Source organism: Macaca fascicularis, chromosome 14 (genome assembly GCF_037993035.2).
Source record: "Macaca fascicularis isolate 582-1 chromosome 14, T2T-MFA8v1.1".
Lineage (NCBI taxonomy): Eukaryota > Metazoa > Chordata > Mammalia > Primates > Cercopithecidae > Macaca > Macaca fascicularis.
Genome location: NC_088388.1, coordinates 70,750,632 through 70,768,887, shown reverse-complemented (window position 1 = coordinate 70,768,887; position 18,256 = coordinate 70,750,632). Strand labels below are relative to the sequence as shown.

At 52.4% G+C, this 18,256-nt stretch overlaps 3 protein-coding genes across 45 annotated transcripts in view; 1 reads left to right on the top strand and 2 right to left on the bottom strand.

Moving 5' to 3' along the window:
- Positions 1-6,773, top strand: part of NUMA1 (nuclear mitotic apparatus protein 1) — an 81,162-nt gene extending 74,389 nt beyond the window's left edge. For all 29 annotated transcript variants that reach the window (XM_074014546.1, XM_015435420.3, XM_065529555.1 and 26 more), the window contains 10 exons: positions 192-311; positions 394-612; positions 734-891; positions 2,182-2,428; positions 3,333-3,561; positions 4,224-4,360; positions 4,766-4,942; positions 5,287-5,403; positions 5,529-5,750; positions 6,101-6,773. In XM_074014546.1, the coding sequence (XP_073870647.1) occupies positions 192-311; positions 394-612; positions 734-891; positions 2,182-2,428; positions 3,333-3,561; positions 4,224-4,360; positions 4,766-4,942; positions 5,287-5,403; positions 5,529-5,750; positions 6,101-6,112 (1,638 nt within the window). In that variant the 3' untranslated portion in view covers positions 6,113-6,773. The remainder of the gene's footprint in view (positions 1-191; positions 312-393; positions 613-733; positions 892-2,181; positions 2,429-3,332; positions 3,562-4,223; positions 4,361-4,765; positions 4,943-5,286; positions 5,404-5,528; positions 5,751-6,100) is intronic.
- Positions 6,774-7,106: 333 nt separating this feature from the next.
- IL18BP (interleukin 18 binding protein) lies at positions 7,107-10,769 on the bottom strand. Of its 9 annotated transcripts, none has more exons than XM_074014611.1 (7): positions 10,659-10,769; positions 10,021-10,420; positions 9,688-9,772; positions 9,102-9,305; positions 8,335-8,458; positions 8,105-8,252; positions 7,107-7,873 (listed from the first exon to the last, which is right to left on the bottom strand). In XM_074014611.1, exons 3-7 carry the CDS (start codon positions 9,707-9,709, stop codon positions 7,748-7,750), a joined length of 624 nt encoding a protein of 207 aa, XP_073870712.1. In that variant the 5' UTR covers positions 9,710-9,772; positions 10,021-10,420; positions 10,659-10,769; the 3' UTR covers positions 7,107-7,747. The 9 variants fall into 9 exon arrangements, with proteins under 9 accessions (XP_073870712.1, XP_015290918.1, XP_073870713.1 ...); XM_015435432.3 differs by having other exon boundaries at positions 10,309-10,420; XM_074014612.1 differs by having other exon boundaries at positions 10,353-10,420.
- Positions 10,770-12,080: 1,311 nt separating this feature from the next.
- The window catches only part of RNF121 (ring finger protein 121), a 68,567-nt gene continuing 62,391 nt past the window's right edge, over positions 12,081-18,256 (bottom strand). For all 7 annotated transcript variants that reach the window (XM_065529568.1, XM_045370291.2, XM_074014608.1 and 4 more), the window contains 3 exons: positions 14,765-14,898; positions 14,063-14,164; positions 12,081-13,513 (listed from right to left, as the gene is read on the bottom strand). In XM_065529568.1, the coding sequence (XP_065385640.1) occupies positions 13,393-13,513; positions 14,063-14,164; positions 14,765-14,898 (357 nt within the window). In that variant the 3' untranslated portion in view covers positions 12,081-13,392. The remainder of the gene's footprint in view (positions 13,514-14,062; positions 14,165-14,764; positions 14,899-18,256) is intronic.

Sequence of the window (18,256 nt, the reverse complement as noted above, 5' to 3'; positions counted from 1 at the left end):
GGACTGAAGGGCATGTGGACTTCAGGTTCAGTAGGCTGTAGTCGGGTGGAGTGTATCTGGGGTGGTGTGGTTTTCTTCCTCTTCCTAAGTGCAGGAGTCTGAAGCACCTCTTGAGCCCCAGTGGCTGATGCAGATGAGTGGACTTGGGTAGAGGGGCCAGACCAGCTTTCCTGAGTGGACTTTCTTCTCAGGCTGTCCAGGCTCAGGGCGGTGAGAGCCAGCAGGAGGCCCAGCGCCTCCAGGCCCGGCTGAATGAACTGCAAGCCCAGTTGAGCCAGAAGGAGCAGGCAGCTGAGCACTATAAGCTGCAGGTAAGGAGCCCAGCCCCAGCCCATGCTACCTTCTTCCTGCCCTCCAGCCTCTGCCCCACCCACCCATCCTCTCTGCCCACAGATGGAGAAAGCCAAAACTCATTATGATGCCAAGAAGCAGCAGAACCAAGAGCTGCAGGAGCAGCTGCAGAGCCTGGAGCACCTGCAGAAGGAAAACAAAGAGCTGCGAGCTGAAGCCGAACGGCTGGGCCATGAGCTACAGCAGGCTGGGCTGAAGACCAAGGAGGCTGAACAGACATGCCGCCACCTTACTGCCCAGGTGCGCAGCCTGGAGGCACAGGTAAGAATTTGGCTGGCAGACTCACCTCACCCCTATCCCACTGGACCCCTGTGCCCTCTCCTCCTAGGCCACTGATGCCTTAGGTTTTTCTTCACTCTCCCCCTGGCCCTCTCCTTCTCAGGTTGCCCACGCAGACCAGCAGCTTCGAGACCTGGGCAAATTCCAGGTGGCAACTGATGCTTTAAAGAGCCGTGAGCCCCAGGCTAAGCCCCAGCTGGACTTGAGTATTGACAGCCTGGATCTGAGCTGCGAGGAGGGGACCCCACTCAGTATCACTAGGTCAGGAGGCACTCTTCCTCCCTATGTCTGTTGTTTATGGAGTACCCGCTGTTTATCAGGCTGTATCCTGGTGAGATAAATAAGATGTGATCCAAATTTATTCTTAGAGAAGAATAAAGAAAAACAGGTATTATACCAGATGTCTGTTTAGGGCACAGTTGGAATAAAAAGCAAGCGGTCAAGAAAGGCTTCATGGAAGCTATCGCTCCTGCTGAGTCTTGAAAGCATCCATAGGTGTGTGTGCCAGGTTGACAGAGAAGAGCAGTGTGAACAGAGGCTGTGAAAGAGCCTGACTAGGCTGAGATGCAAGGCCAGGAAGGCCCAAGATCCTAGAGGGCCATCTGGACTCCCCGTTGGAGACCGGCTATTAAGACTTGATCCTAAAGGCATTGAGGAAACCTTGGTGGCTATAATTGAAAGGTTTAAGGGAAAAAAAAAAAAGGAACCTTGGAAGAATTTGAAACTGAAGAGTACATGGTTAATTTCCATCTTAAAAAGATGATTCTAATAGCCAATATAGAAGTTAAGACTGGAAATACATATTGTTTTTATTAAACACTTACATTGTACTTATTTTGTGCTAGACATAAAGCACTCATAACAATTATACCTGATTTATCCCCCAACAACCCTCTGAGGTAGGTTTATTCTGTCTCCTTTAACAGATGAATCTGGGGCATAGAGGGGTAGTCATTTGCCCAAGGTCCCCCAGTGGTAGAGCTGGGGTTTGACCCTGTGCAGCCTGGCCTGAGTCCTTGCTTGTCACCACTCATCTGCCTCTGTGAGTGCCATGATGAGTCTAGGTGAGAGGAGATGAGACAAACCAGGAAAAGGACATAAGCATGGAGAGGGTATGGTTAGGAGAGCTGTTGAGGAAGCTTGGTGATTGGGCTTCCCAAGCAGGACAACATAGAATTATGCCCATGTTCATGGTTTGGGGGCCTGAGTGGCAGGTGCTCGTATTCACTGAAATGGGAGATGAAGGAGGAAGAACAGAGAAGTGGGCTTAGATTGGGACGTGTTTGCTGTGGAGCAGCCGTGGGCATCTGGTGAGGATGGGACATCTGGGTCTGGGCATTGCCACTATGAGGAGGTATTAGGAGAAGCCAGGGGAGTGGACTGAAGGGAAGGCCCAGGTCAAGGGCTTTCCTTGGTACCTCTGAAAATTCAGAGACATGGGTTGCTTGACCTCATCTGCTTATAGTATGGAAAATGGTCACTTTGGAAAAGGGCTGGACAAAATGCCTTCTAGCCCAAAAGACTGTACCTCAGCAGGTTTCCTTTCCATAGCAAGCTGCCTCGTACCCAGCCAGACGGCACCAGCGTCCCTGGAGAACCAGCCTCACCTATCTCCCAGCGCCTGCCCCCCAAGGTAGAATCCCTGGAGAGTCTCTACTTCACTCCCATCCCTGCTCGGAGTCAGGCCCCCCTGGAGAGCAGCCTGGACTCCCTGGGAGATGTCTTCCTGGACTCAGGTCGTAAGACCCGCTCTGCTCGTCGGCGCACCACACAGATCATCAACATCACCATGACCAAGGTCAGGCTGTCGGGACAGGGGCTGCAGGGCAGCAATTCCCACTTCCTCTCAAGGGCGTCTTTGCATTGGGCACTCAGGAGCAGGCAGGGATGAGCAGCCAGTCCATGTTACAGTGGGAAAGCTGAGGTCTTAAAAAGGGCAGTGACTTGGTTAGGGGCACTTCTGAAGAAAAGGGCAGGGCTGGGATTAGATCCCTGCCTCCTGACTAAGGCTAGTGTTCTCTCCATGTGTAGCACTGAGCCTGTGCAGGGTGAAGGGAGAGAACATGGTGAAGCTGCAGCCCATCCAGTGCCTCCCAGCATGCCCCATGCAGCTGAGAGGCATTGTTGCTGCCCAGTGGACTGCCTGCCAGGCTGTGGGCCCTTGCCTTTGTTTCCACATCTTGAAGGGGAGGTTTGGGAGGAGGGGAGAGGGGCCCCGGTACAGCAGGGAGGACCTGTGTGTGCAGGGTGTCCCCTGCTACCAAGAAGTTGGGGAAGTTGTAGAAAATGGTAAGGGCCCTGGAAGCTTGGACTGAGGGACAGCAGAGGCTGTGGGATGAGCCTGACTAGTCAGGAGACAGCTCTGATACTTCCTAGCAGTGTGATTTGGGGCTAGTCACTTCATTTCTTTGCACTTCACCTCTAAAATGGGCCAATAAACACTCTGCATTCCCTCCCTCAAAGCATTATGAATAGACTCCATGAAAAAAATGCATAGAAAAGAGTCTTGACAACATCAGCACCACCTTGTGAGGGCTTCTGTCAACAAGGCCCATTTCTTGCAGACACACGTTAAGGGCCTTTGCAAAGCTGTTGGGAATGCATGGATGTGCCGTGGGATCTGAGGGCTTTGGGAGGGAATGGGAGGCTTCTGTATAGTGCCAGGGCCCACCCCATTGCAACAGATTCACTCTCTCTTCCAGAAGCTAGATGTGGAAGAGCCAGACAGCGCCAACTCATCCTTCTATAGCACGCGGTCTGCTCCGGCTTCCCAGGCTAGCCTGCGAGCCACCTCCTCTACTCAGTCTCTAGCTCGCCTGAGTTCTCCCGATTATGGCAACTCAGCCCTGCTCAGCTTGCCCGGCTACCGCCCCACCACTCGCAGTTCTGCTCGTCGCTCCCAGGCCGGGGTGTCCAGTGGGGCCCCTCCAGGTGAGGGGACTACAGGGACTTACTATACCCCAAAATTAGAATGGAAGGTGGATCGTGGCACAGGGAAAAGAGGAAAGCTTTTTAAAAATCCAAGGCTGGCCTCCTTGCTACCGTCCACCTCCACCTGCCCCTCCTTCCTGCAGCCTCAGGGCCTTCCTTACCTGCCCATCTAGGGGCTGGCTGTGTTAGGGGCACTCTTAGCCAGAGTTAAGGGCCTGGGATTCCCAGCACAATTGTGACACTTAGCCGTGGGGAGTCCTCCATGCCCTTAGGTGGTGATGGGCTGCTGGAAAGGCCAGGCTGGCCAGACTCTTCTTGGAAGCTCTTGTCCTTTGGGCACCAGAGAGCCCCTGGGAATCAATTCCTGGTCCTTAATTCGTTCCTCTGGGTGTTGGGCACCAAGCCTTGGCTGGTGAATAAGATGTAGTAGCAGCCTCTGCATGTGACCTCTTCTGCCCTCTCCAAGGAGAAGGCAGTGAGCAAGCCCCTAGGATAGAAATAGTCTGCGTGCCATACTCCTGCACCTGCGGCACTGAATCAGATTGGTGTGCTGGGCTTCAAGTTTATGGGGTAGGTGGCAGCAAAGGCTGGCAAGATGCCAGGGCCAGCAGGCAACCTGCTGACTCCGGGCTCATTTGTTCCCACCTCCCTGCCATCCACAGGAAGGAACAGCTTCTACATGGGCACTTGCCAGGATGAGCCTGAGCAGCTGGATGACTGGAACCGCATTGCAGAGCTGCAGCAGCGCAATCGAGTGTGCCCCCCACACCTGAAGACCTGCTATCCCCTGGAGTCCAGGGTGAGCCCTGGGGTCACTGTGCAGGGCCTCCCATCCCTGTCCTCCCTTAGAATCCCACCTGCTGATCTAGCCTGAGCACTAGAGCCCTGGATCACTGACTGGCCAAGGACGGGGAGGGTGACCTTCTCATGCTTCCAGGCAGAACAGACAGCAGGGAAGGTGCTTAGGAGTGAAGTCCCTGGGGATGAGCAGGAGCTCGGAGAGGAATCTGGTTGGGACTGCACTGCTTGTGGCCATTTGCCCGGGGTGTAAGTAGAAAGCAGAACAGGAAGGGAGGCCTCCTGAGAGGTAGGAAGGGTCCACCTACCCTAAATGGCGGGCAAGTGCAGAGTTCTGGGACAGCCCCAGGTCCTGCTCCATCTCCACACAGCTACGGTCCACTGACCGCCTCTTCCACCCATGCAGCCTTCCCTGAGCCTGGGCACCATCACAGATGAGGAGATGAAAACTGGAGATCCCCAGGAGACCCTGCGCCGAGCCAGCATGCAGCCAATCCAGATAGCCGAGGGCACTGGCATCACCACCCGGCAGCAGCGCAAACGGGTCTCCTTAGAGCCCCACCAGGGCCCTGGAACTCCTGAGGTAGGCTTCTGGGTGTTGCTCCAGCATTGTGCCCAGGTCAGGCCCAGCTCACCAAGGACTAAAGGGAGCCTTCCCTCTCTCCCCTTCTCCTTCCCTCACTTCCCCTTCTCCTTCCCTCACTTCCCCTTCTCCTTCCCTCACTTCCCCTTCTCCTTCCCTCTCTCCAAGGGTCTAACCCATGGATGGGAACTGTTGGGAAGGGAAGCCTCTGGCCCAGAGTTGGGTAGGGGAGCAGGTTGCACAAGTTGACTTACAAGGTCCACTCAGCTCTAAGAGGACAAGACACTTGGCTTCAGATGTGACGACTCTTGCTACTGTCTGCCTAACTGTCCTGTTCCCCATAGTCTAAGAAGGCCACCAGCTGTTTCCCACGCCCCATGACTCCCCGAGACCGACATGAAGGGCGCAAACAGAGCGCTACTGAGGCCCAGAAGAAAGCGGCTCCAGCTTCAACTAAACAGGTGAGGCTGGGGCTGAAGGGGGATGAAGCGACGCCCTGGCAGGACCTTGCTGGCAGAGTGTCACACAGCAGGCTGGCCTGGGAGGGCAGCATTGGGTCTCCCGGTCTGACAGCCCTTCCTTGCAGGCTGACCGGCGCCAGTCGATGGCCTTCAGCATCCTCAACACACCCAAGAAGCTGGGGAACAGCCTTCTGCGGCGGGGAGCCTCAAAGAAGGCCCTGTCCAAGGCTTCCCCCAACACTCGCAGTGGAACCCGCCGTTCTCCACGCATCGCCACCACTACAGCCAGCGCCGCCACTGCTGCTGCCATTGCTGCCACCACTGCCACCCCTCGAGCCAAGGGCAAGGTAGAGGCCACTGGCAGGATGGGGGAGGGAAACCTGATGAGAGCATGGGCACCCCCTAGACCACCCCACGGAGTAGCATCCAAGACAGGCCCACGCCAGGCTGCAGGAGGGCGCAGGGTGAGAGGTGTCGCTGTCGTGGTAGCTACTCGTTACGAAGGAGAGAAGACAGATGGCCCCATTCTTACGGAGAGCACCCAGAGCTGCTCGGGCACAGCCAGCACCTGATAACCACGGGGCTCACAAGGGAGGGGATCCAGATGGGGGCGTGGGAGCAGGAAGAGGTCTTCCGAACCCGTGGGTGCAGGGTGGCATTCCAAGTTCTCATCTGGCCTTGTGACTGTCTCTTTCAGGCAAAGCACTAAAGGGCCAGTACCAGTGAGTGGCCCCACCTGTGTCGCTGATGCTGACCTCACCTGGTCCTCCTCCTACTGTCCCTCTCAGTGCCTTCTCTCAGCTCCCAGGCCAACAGTAGCCAAACCCCTAGAGACAGTGATGCCTGCCCGCACCCTGACCTGGTCCCTGGACCTTCACTGGCAACTTCTCAGAGCTGGCCCAGAAGGCCTGGAGCATGGACAGTGTGGGCGCTCTCCCTACCTTGCCTCCTTTTTTCTTAAAGCAAAGTCACTTCTCCATCACAACCAGATTTGAGGCTGGTTTTGATGGCTGGGTCCTTGGGCCTGGCCAGTCTTCCTCTTAGCCTCTGGATCTAGAAGGGACCATAAGAGGAGTAGGCCCTGGTTCCTGCTCTCCTGGAGGCTGGGCCTAGCAGGGGCCCTCACTCTTGAAGTCCAGGACTGGGTCTGACCTGGTGGGAGCACCTGCCAGAGGATGCTCTTTCCCAGGACGATGGGCCTGTGTCTCAGGAGTGGGGTTGGGGGACAGCCTTCAGCGGCAGCTCACACCCTACCTTCCCCAGACTTGCACTGGGGTGGGATTTGGAGTGATGGGAAGGTTTTTAAGGGCCGGGGATGGATCTTTTCTAAATGTTATTACTTGTAAATAAAGTCTATTTTTCTCCCGTGAGTACTGAATTGCCTTGATCTATGTGGGAAAAGGAGGGGAAATCTAGGCTCTTTGGAGCCTACCTTGTCCCCACTGAGTCTTTCAGACCACCTCCTTTCTCTCATCCCTTTTCCTGGAGGCGCATCTTTCCAGGCTCTTCCCAGTCTCCATTACTGGCCTCTGCTCCTGGGGAGCATTCTGGGCTGTTCTCTCTTCTTTTTCAAGAGCCTGTGTTCCCCTGAAGCAGGTTTTGTCTTTAGCTTCTGTGTGGCAGTCCCTCTCTCCCATACTCCCTCCTGGGACAGGCAAAGTTCCTGCGAGTGGAACTGAAGCCTAAATGAACAGATGTCAGGATGCCTCTATTGAATAATCCTTTATGAGGACCCATGTGGGGATGACACAGATACAGTGTGGAGCCGAAGCAGCTACTGCCCCCATCCCTTCGCTGGATCAGTCCATTAGAGTGAAGGAAAACAACCAAAAAACAACATACAGCAAGAAGACATGAAGTCTGCAGAATGTGGCCAGAGCTGAACAAGGGTAACTTCATTGAAGAGGTGGCGTTTCAACCAGGCTTCAGAGTTCCCCTGCTGGGATGGTGAGGAAGACGGGACTAAATGAGCAGAGACATGGGAGTGGGAGCTGTCTGGGGAAAGCAAGAATAGTTGGAGGCATCCGGAAAGTCATGTGGGAAATGTAGGTAGGGCCCTGGAGTGCAAGGCTAAGGCATCAACAGTCTTGGTGGTTTCTGAGCAGTAGAGCAGTGTGAGGAGTAGGACGTTAGGAAAGCTAATGGGTAGGTAGAAAATGGCAGGAGGAGAAGGAGGCATTATTATAAGGAGGCTGCGATTTTCCAGGTAGGTGGGAATGGAGTTGGAATTTGGTGAGAGAAGGGACCCAAAGCAGAGGAGGAGGGGGTGCGTTGCTCGCCCACACAGCCTGCAGGCAGTCAGGGACTGTTGACTTCAGGTAGACGGGTAGGACCCAGGCTCTGGTCAAGGTCGTGCTGCTGCTGGCCCTGTGCTGAGTCTTAACCCTGCTGCTGTGGGCTGCTGTGGCCCTGTGCTGTGGCTGGAGGGCAGGGCTTCTTGGGTGGGGGGCAAGGTTGTCCTCAGCCCAGCCTAGGGAAGTGAAGGCAGACAAGGATCAGGCCAAGGAAACAAGGGACATCTCATCACTTTGCCCCAGGCCATGCCTCCCCTGCCCAAGACCCAAGTTCCTTTTTGTCTGGCTGACCTTGAGGAATGCTGGGCATTAGTTTAGAGGCTGCTCTGGCAGAGCCCACCCTTTCCTCCCCACATATGGAAGAAGAGCTCCTCCTGTTGCTGGAGGCCTCTCCTTGGGCTCCTCACCCAGAGCTGGGCCAGGATGACGTGACGCTGGACAACCTGTTCGGGGTCCATGAGCACACAGGAGAAGTTGGTGCTGTGCAGCGCAGGGGTCAGCTGCTCCAGCACCAAGGCCTTGTACAGCCGCGTACCTGTGCTCCCATGTTCCCGGCTGGAGCGAAGGGGAAGGAAAGGTCATGAGAGGGCCGCAGAAAAGGCCGCCTTCCCACCCACCTGGCTGCTGCGACCCTCACCTGGTGCTCCCCTCCCACAGCTGGCCTGGGAGGTGCTCAATGAAGGAACCATTGCCCAGCCAGTAGAGCATGCTGAAGTTGGGGAAGCGGCTGCAGGCCGTACAGGATAAGGTCAGCGTTCCATCTAGGGACACAGGCAGTAGTTAGCCCTTCCAAAGAGCAGGCCCTTCCCCTGCCCTGCCCTGCTGTGCCCTCCCTGCCAGCTCCCCTCAGTCCCCATGAATCTGGAACCTAGAGAACTGCTCTGCACACCACCCAGGTGGGAATGTCTGTTAAAGGGGAAGTGCAGTTGTCTCTGAGGCCCTAGCCCTAAACATGGGGGAATGTGAGGAAGGGTCCTTGGTTCACGTGATGACTCCTCTACTGAACCTGTCTCCTCAGGATGACCTTTTCTAGTGCCCAGCCTCGGTGACTTGGGAACCCAGGTGACAGAGGCAGTGCTGGATGGCTACTGCTCCTCTGAGATGGCCAGAGGCCCGCAGGCTCTGGGTGGCAGGGCTGTCCTTGGAGTTCACTGCAACCAAGGCTCTGGGAGGTCTGTGACCATTACTTATGTCTTGAGTTCTCTGTCCTACTTCATAGGGAGCATCTTGGGAGCTGTGCTAAGCCTGCACCCATGACAGTGGGTTGGGGAGGGAGAATGGTGCATGCTCAGTCCAGCTGGCCCAGCTGGTGGTGCATGGCAGAAGGGGGCTGGCGCTCAGGAGTCAACCCGACCCTGGGAACCTCTGTGCCCATAGCCCACCCTTGACCACTGTGCTTCTTACTCAGTGGCATTTCCACCTCTGGCCAGGTCACTTCCAATGCTGGACACTGCTTAGCTGCTGGGAACACTGGGGGCTGGGAGGGGCAGGGGTCCTTTGTGCTTCTAGATGAGGCAGTTGCAGCTGTGGTGGTCTGCGAGACAGGTGTGGCTCTGACCAGAAGAGTGATGATGTGGGCACACAGCAGGACCCACAAGAAGCTGAGGTCTGAGGAAAGGACAGTCACAGGTCAGCGGCTGGGCTGCCTGGGAGCGCTCAGCATCCTGGCTCATATCTGGACTGGAGACAGAGTGGGCTGCCCGGGTAAGGATGTAACTCCAGCCCAGAGATGTCTGGGCTCTAGCCAGGGAATCAGAGTGGGAAGAGGAGCCCCTCAGCACCCACCCCTTTAGCCCCTTATTGAATAGAGTACAGAGGAGCTTTAGAATGGAGCCAGAGCCACAGCATTCGCCCAGGTTCTTAAAGCAGCAGCACCAGGTTTGTTGGGTGGTGTTTGCCTTGGGGTGAAGGCTCCTGGTTAGCCCATTGCTCCATTCTGTTCATAGACCTCACTCTACCCCTCCTGCCCATGCGTAGCCCCAAGGCCTACCTGGTGTCCAGTTGTGTCTCATGGTCACGATGCATGTGTCAGGAGCTGGTGAGCTGGCTCTTTATCTGTGACAATGTCCTCTTCTCTGGTGAAAGGTGGGGGAGGAGAATGGTAAACCACTCCCGCTTTTTCTCAGTAGCTGGCTTTTCCTCCCGTAGCATAGCCTGGAGCTCTTTCAGCACTCAGAAACAGAGCTGGGGGGTCATCAAGTGACAATCTTTCCCCACGCCAGCTCTCAGGACCACAAATGGTTATAAGATGCTTACCTAGTCCAATCTTACCCCTTCATTAGGGAAAGCAAAATTGAGACCCAAAGAGAGAATATGGACTCACCCAGTCACACAGGGAGGCAGTGCTCTCTCTAGCACCAGAGCTGCTTCTGGGAAGGGCAGGATGCCGAGCAAGCCTTCTGGGAAAGCACTGCCCCCATCCTCTATTTCACTTTCACTTTTTAACCCGGGAATCCTGAGCAGCTGTTACACCTCTGCTTTAGCCAAAGTTCAGTGGCCAGAAACCTTCAGTTCTTGGGACCCCTACTCTCCAGATACCAGACTGGGATCTCTAACCTACCCCCACGCCACCCCCAGGGTCACCTAGGTGTGAACTAGGTAAGAGTCTCACAGATCAATTCTGCCCCATCCAAGTGTCAGGACTTTGGTGTTCACCTTCCCTCTTCACAGCCAGGTCTTTGTTTCCATATGAACAGGCATCTGCTTCCTCCTTCACCTTCACACTAATATTCAAGGGGACAACTTTCCTAGGCACTGGGGACCCCAAGTTGGACCATTTCAGGCTCAATGCCATACCAGCCCATCCACATCCTGGCCTTTCCCAGGCTCCCCACTCCCCCAGCCACCAGCCCCAAGGTCGGCTGCAACTCCCAGCACCCACCATCACACCCTCCATCTCTCATCCTAGCCCCTCTGGCCAGAGCTACAGGTCTAGGTTCACTAGTAGTTCCAGACTCCTACCTGGCTTCCGAGAGGTCCTGAAGAAGCTTCCTTTCCAGAAGCTCCCCTCTAGGAGCTCCAAGACTCAAGTTAGCTGTGTCTAGCTGCATGTACACCCACCACAGGAAATACACCGAGCGCACTTCCCCCTTGTCTGTAGAACTCTCAAACGGCCAACCCAGGAACTGGTACACAAGCTCGAGAGCCAACCCTAACAGGAGGGAAGGGTGGGCACTTCCCGGGGAAGAGGCGGACTGGTTCAGCACTGGCTCCGGCAACAGAGGCTACACCAGAATATGAATCTGGTCACTGATGGGACAAATGGTGCTGGGGCTGCGGGAGGGCCAGGTTTCAGGGTGAGGCGTGTAAGGAACCTAGGATGCTAAATCTAAGGAGGTTCCCTCTCAGGGTCATGCAGTTATCCATGGAAGCAGAAAGACCAGGGCTGGGTGATCCAATGTGCATGCATACATTAAGTGTGGACAGGAGCTGCACGTCTGAGGTTTGTGACTCCTGTGATCAGGAGGGTGCAAGGGCTGGTGACAGAGCCAGGGAGGCCCACAGATGGAACTAGGTTTAGTGGATGCATCAGGAACACAGTCAGCTGTGATCTCAAGTTTCTTGTAGAAAAACCAGATTCATATTCCTAATTTAGACATAGGAGACTACAAGTCACATCCTTCTTCTCTAGGTATCCAGTTCACGTTTTTCCTCCTCTCAATTCCTCCCCCTACCTCTTGCCCCAGGGGCTTCTAGCACGTAAGATGCAGGGGAAATTCCTCCCAGGAACACCAGCATCTCCAGGAATTAGGTCAGGAGGCAAGGCTGCCTGGGGTTTCTGAGAGACACAGTCCAGTGGGGGATGGTAGGAAGAGACAAGAGGACTCTGCCTTAGTGGAACCAAGGCCAGAGTTGGGCCAAGGGGAGGTCAAGGGACTCAGGACTGTTACACATGAAAAGAGCTTTGGACAGCCTGGTCTCGGCTTCTCACCTGAGCCTGACATGGGGGTGGGGGAAAAAAGTGAAAGGGTGATCCCTGGGTCCTTTGACCAGCCCCATTCCCCTCTCTGAGGAGGGGAGCAGCCCCACAGGTGGCATAAGCAGCAGGGTACCATGGGAAGCCACAGCTGGGGAAGAGAAGCCGAGGTTGAGTATGGCCCTAAGGAAGGCAAGTGGTGGCAGGACACTGGCCTCAGGCAGTGAGAACATAGAGCAACCTCAGTCTGAAAGCAGGCCCAGTGATGCCCCAGGCCCCCTTAGGCCACAGGACAGGAGCCTGGCATTCCACCACTCCTAGGGATGTCGGCAGGGGAACAGCCAGGAACAGCAGAAAGGCAGGCCCAACCATCCCCAGACCCTCAGGTCTCAGATGGGGGTTAGCAAAGGCAAGACACCCCTGGAGACCCCAGGGAAAGAGGTGGGAAGAAGAAAGCAAGATAAATGTTCAGCTTTCCAACCCAGCTCATGGAGCTTTATTCAGACGGGAGTGACAACATCCTGCTTGGTTCTTGCTGCCCTTGAAGGAGCAGGCCCTACTGGGTCATATTCCCTAGAAACCCAATGCCAAAGGCTCATGTTTGACCTCCCACTTTATTCAAGTCGCCTAGTACTAGGGCTGGGGCCTTCCTAGAAGCCCCCTCTCAGAACCTGTACTCACTTGGGCCTTATCCCTCTACCCACCCACCACTCTTGTTGGCAGGCCCAGGGAGGACCCATGAATGACAAAAATCATGTAGGGATATTCCCTGGACTGGGAATCCCCTGCCAGCTTCAAGGGCATATCATCTGACACAGGGAGAAGTTGACATCTGTCATATTCTTCTGCATCACGTGCACACACACACACAGACACACACACATGCATACGCACTCTTAGGCTTTCAAGAAAGAAGTGATGTGGCAGAGTGACCGCTGGCACATGTCACCACTCCACTGAAGGATCCACTGAAGAATGAGCTTGCACAAGGGGCCGTCAGTCATGGCTGCCAACAATTGCCCCACAGCCCAACTATATGACCTCTATTCTTGGCTGACCACAGCCCTGCCCACGGGCAAGTATCCATGGTGCTGATTCTTCCAGTTGTCCCAAAACAAATCTTCAATGAATTCTGAGGCCCCAAAGCTTCCCTTGTTGGACAAGTCACTGATAAGGTTCCATGCCTCAACCGGCCTATAGCTCCTGGACAGGGGGAGACAGAGTCAGACACAACACCTGTCCTGTTGTCCCAGACAGTGGGGGAGGGAGGACACTTGGGGCCTCAGTGCTCACCCGTGGCACCAGCCTGAGTACATTAGCTCTTCTATACTAAGTGCACCAGGCTTGAGCCCCACACAGGGAAGAAGGGAATGGGTGGGCTGAGGTCTTCAGCTACCTGGGAGCCCAGCAGTGTTCTCAGCCAGAGATGAGAAGGCTCCTTTAAACCAAAAATGTCAAGGCTCTGCCCCCACCCTGCTTAGGCAGGGAGGGTGAAGCCTGGAGGGGGGCAATTCCTATGCTCCACAATTAAAAAAAAAAAAAAAGTTTTTAAAATATATTCATCAAAATAGTTTTCTTTTAAAAAGCCCCCCACTGCTGATAGCCCCACTGGCTGGGTCTCCATCATAACCCTCCCCAGTCCGACACAACCGGAGGGGTCCTGAGTGGCCCAAGTGCCCCTTTGAGTCTTTCCCACCCAGGAGGTCTTTGTGGGCAGGGAGGAGAGTGCCCTGAGCTCCACGGCGTGTGGGGTGGGTTCTCTACTGATGCTCTTCGTCACTATTCCAGGCCCAGAATGTAGTTGATGCCTTGGACTAGGCCAATGATGACAGGCTGCCAGGCTACCAAGTATCGAAGCCAGTCCAGCAGTTGCCCATACATGACGTGAGGCCTCTCCCAGCTGTCAGTGTGTTAAAGAAAAGAGGCTCTGTGCAAGAGCTGCCAGGAGTGATCTAGCATGGGTGGTGGGGCTCCCTGGGTCTGCCCCACTTTCCAGCTGCTCCAGAGCCTAGAGGAATGGAGGCTTTCTGGAAGGGCCCAGCCTCACTTCCTACTCAGCCTACTCCCAACTTTGCCCTCCCCCTCCTCTTCTTCCTCACAGCCTGTCCGTTGGAGTAGAGCTGAACGCAGAGAATGCAGGAGGCAAACAGAGGGGACTGGTACAGGAGGCAGGGCAGCCCCGAGAGACGTAGAGAGAGAAATCCTAGTTCCCCACGACTAACATGCAGGGATGGCCTCCAGTAACACATTCTCTAAGAAGGAACTGCCAGTGTAAGAAAACACAGCCTAAGGCTGACACAAATCTATCTGTCCGTGACAATGGCTGCAAGGAGGCTGAGAATAGGTTGAGGGCAGAAGTGAGGGCCCCAGGAGGACCCAAATGCAGGTCACACTGTCCAGTACTTTCTTCCCACAGCCCACTCCCAACAAGGACCCCAATAAAGGATACGGATTGCTGAACATCCTCTTGAGGTCTACCTTCTCTTTGCAGTAGGGACACGTCTGCTTCTTTCCCACGATGCACCAGCCGCGGATGCAGAACTCGTGGAAGCTGAGCACCGCTGGTCAAGGGAAATGGTGAGAGCCAGGGCAGCACTCCAGCCCCAGGCCAGTCTTTAAAAGATTCAAATCCTGCCTTCACGCTTTATCAGCTCTGTAATGTTGTGCAAGTCCCTCTGTCTGAACCTGTTTCCTCACATGTAAAGTAAGGATAATGATCCCTGTCTCACAAGATTGTTATGGGGCAAAATGGAGACGACACATGGCTCTCTCAACATAGGCACAGAATGGGAGCTGGGTAAATACATGATAAATATTAGAAGTGTTATTCAGAATAGGGGATTTGATGCTAAACTGAGGGATCCCATTAGAGGGTCCTCTTCCCCTGTGACTGGTCAGATCTCAGGTCAGCTAGCACAGCCTCACTAGCTACAGCCTCAGGTTTCTCTCAGACTCAGCCAGGCTGTAACCACTGTTTACCTAAGAGTGGCTCTGATCTGTGGGAAAGCGCAGGGAAGGCAGCCCTCTCGTGACTCTCCTACACTCAAGGGTCTGGACAGCACACCTAGGGTCATGACCACCCCCTTTCTCTCCCTCACTGGAGTGTGCACGTTGCAGGAGAGATGTGGCCCAGGAGCTCAAGGCAGGATACACATGATTGCAGGACAGCCTATACGTGTTCTCAATGATCCCCTCTTCACTGACGTCCACAAAGATCTGCTGCCCACACACAGCACACACGCTGTCTGAAAGATGTTTGGTAGGCATGCCCGACTCGCTGTAGAACTGAAGGAGAATAGCAGGAAGGAAAGATAGGAAAAGCTGTGAGAAGCAGCCAAAGTAGGAAGCTCCACAGAAGCCTCAGGACTTCTAGAGAGGAGGCACAGTGGCAGGGGGAGGCCCACAGTTAGAGGACATCTTTTTTTTTTTTCTTTTTTTTTTTTAACTGTTTAGAAAATATCATCTTTTACAAGTCAAAATGACATCATCTTTGCTGGGCAGATGGGGAGAAGTGACCGGACTAGAGACAGTTGGGAAGTTAGATGTAGCAGGACCTGTAGACTGGGCTAGATCAGCACCAAAGGATAAGGGAAAGAGGAGGGAGAAGGACTCGGGGCTGGTGATCAGGAGCTGTGTCAGGCAAGCCATTCTGTCGCTAGACTATGGTTCCATCAGAAATGGAGAGCAATATTCTCCAACATTTAAAACAGTGAAATATTAAGTGCCATGTTGGTTTGGTGACAAGGGCATTCTCAGACATCTGTGGCAGCAGCAAAAGGGGTTCAAGCCTTTTGGATAGCATTTAGCATGGTGTCTCAAACTGTTGCACCTTTTGACCCATTAATCTCACTTCAAGGAATTTAAAGAAATAAGAGGGAGTGTCAAAAAAGTTTCACGAATACAGGTATTCACTTAAGCATTATCATAACTAAGAAAGTAAAGAGTTTGGCATGTCCTCAAAAAGTTAAACATAGAATTACCAAATGACTGAGCAATTCCATTCTCGGTAAAAACCCAAAAGATATGAACTAGGGACTAAACACACTTAAACGCCAGTGCTCACAGCATTACTCACAGTAGCCAAAAAGTGGAAACAACCCAAGTGCCTATCGACAGATAAATGAATAAACCGAATGCGGTGTCACACACAATGGAATACTATTCAGCCATAAAAAGGAATGATACATTCTATACACAGATGAACTCTGAAAACACTACGCTAAGTGAAAGAAGCCAGAGACAAAGGCACAAATCTTGTATGATTCCATTTACAAGAAATATCTACAACAGGCATGTTCACAGATATGGAAAGTATGGCCGGGCGCGGTGGCTCAAGCCTGTAATCCCAGCACTTTGGGAGGCCGAGACGGGCGGATCACGAGGTCAGGAGATCGAGACCATCCTGGCTAACACGGTGAAACCCCGTCTCTACTAAAAAATACAAAAAACTAGCCGGGCGAGGTGGTGGGCGCCTGTAGTCCCAGCTACTCGGGAGGCTGAGGCAGGAGAATGGTCTAAACCCGGGAGGCGGAGCTTGCAGTGAGCTGAGATCTGGCCACTGCACCCCAGCCTGGGCGACAGAGCAAGACTCTGTCTCAAAAAAAAAAAAAAAAAAAAAGAAAGTATATTAGAGGTAAACCAGGGGCTGCGGGGAGGGGTAATGAGGAGTTACTGCTTAATGGGCAGAGTTTGTTTGGGATGATGAAAAATTTTGGAATTAGACAGTGACAATGTTGCAGAATTCTGCAAATGTAATTAAGGCACTGAACTGTATACTTCAAAATGGTGAAAATGGTGACATGGTCTAGAAATCTCTTCTGGGGAGTAAACTGGTTAAAGGAAGATCCAATGTCTACATAAATAGGTAAGAGGGAAATGAAGGTAAAACACAAGACAGTTGTTCAAAAAGGAACCTAATAAACTGTTTATAAAGTGATCCAATGTACTGTTTTCAATTTGATCCAGTAGAGAAAAAAATTAGAATATTCCCATGATACCGAGAGACAAAGTCCCTGGCCTTAAACGGTACTAGATTAAAGTTACCCAAGGTGATGGAAATACTCCTTCTTGGGGTGGGGTCTTGGGGGATGACACTGAGACAGAGAGCACTTCTGTATTGCTTAAATAATTACAAAGAGAACATATTACTTTTATAAACAGCAAAACAACAAAGATATATTTCCATTCTGAAAAAAAAAATTAGAAATATTTACTTGCGTTTCTCAGATTGGTTGTTAATTTACCCATATTTCAGCATCTCTTCGTGATGTCCACCTGCTCCTCTTGCAGCATTTCCTATCTCAGTGAAAGGTACTACCATCCAAGCAGTTGCCAAATCAGAAATCTCAGCTTAGAGACCTACATTTCTTTCATATTTTTCCCTTCAGTCTTCAGAACCAAACTATATCTAAGTCCTGTTAACTTACCTCCAAAATACTTCTCCAATACAGTATGTCCTCTCTTAACTTCATTGATAGATTCTTGGAAACTGTGACTTTACGTGAAACGACATATAACAAAACCAATTATACCACTGGCTAATTGATGAGTTCAGTTCCTGTGTCATATTTCTGTCACAAAGACATCACCAAACCTCTATTTAAGAGACACCAAATTGTCTCTTAAATAAAGACTCAAAACACTTTTAATATTAAATGTTGAAATGAAATGTGTAGCTTTACACATAAAGATTAATAAAGCAAGTATGAAAACTTCCCCAATTTTTGGTAAAGCAGTGAGTGACAGTGGCTGTTGTTGTAGCAGTTGTGGGTTAAGTCAAGGAATAAAAGTTCACAAAGTAAAAATTGTAAGGAGCAACTCCTACCACTGTGCAGTTCAAAAACAATAACCAAATATGGACTAGGCACTTTTGTGCCCCATCATTTATTGTTGTACCTTTGCATGATTATTGTACACTTTGTGAATTTTTACTTATTTAGAGACAACATCTTGCTCTGTTGCCCAGGCTGGAGTTTGGTGGCACAAACAAGCTCAAGGCAGCCTTGAAACTCCTAGGCTCAAGCGACCTCCCACCTTGGTCTCCGAAGTAACTGGGACTACAGGCATGTGCCACCACGCCCGGCTAATTTTTTTTTTTTCTCATTTTTTTGTAGAGATGGGGTCTCACTATGTTGCTCAGGCTGGTCTTGAACTCCTGGGCTCAAGCAATCTGCCTGCCTCGGCCTCCAAAGGGAGCCACTGTGCCCAGCCCCTCCCAGGATTTTTGGTATAAAAATCAAAATCCTTAATTTGGCCTACAGGCTTTTTTCTAGTCTAGTCACTACTTCTCCAGACACTTCTTGGCCATACAACCGCACTGGTCTTAGTTCCTCAAAAACACCCACACTATCTCCCATGATAGGACTCTTACGAATGCTCTTTTCCTCTGCCTGGTTCTCACTTCATCCACTTAACTCCTACTCATTGTTCAAGTCAGCTTCATAGTCACTTTTTCAAGGAAGCCATCTTTGAGCCCCGAGACTAGGTCAAATGACATTACTACATGTGTTCACAGCATCATGAACCTTTCCTACATAATGCTTATTAAAGTTGTAATTTTATTTTTATCTGTGTTTGTTACTACAATAGCCATCTCTCCCACCCAGTTTATCTGGGCAAAAACAATGTTTATTTTTGTACACTT

Coding starts and splice junctions, on each gene's coding strand:
- IL18BP (XM_074014611.1), bottom strand. CDS start 9,709: ATGAGACACAACTGGACACCAG. Junction 9,306..9,687: donor GAGACACAACTGGACACCAG/GTAGGCCTTGGG, acceptor TCCTTTCCTCAG/ACCTCAGCTTCTTGTGGGTC. Junction 7,874..8,104: donor TCATCCTGGCCCAGCTCTGG/GTGAGGAGCCCA, acceptor TCACTTCCCTAG/GCTGGGCTGAGGACAACCTT.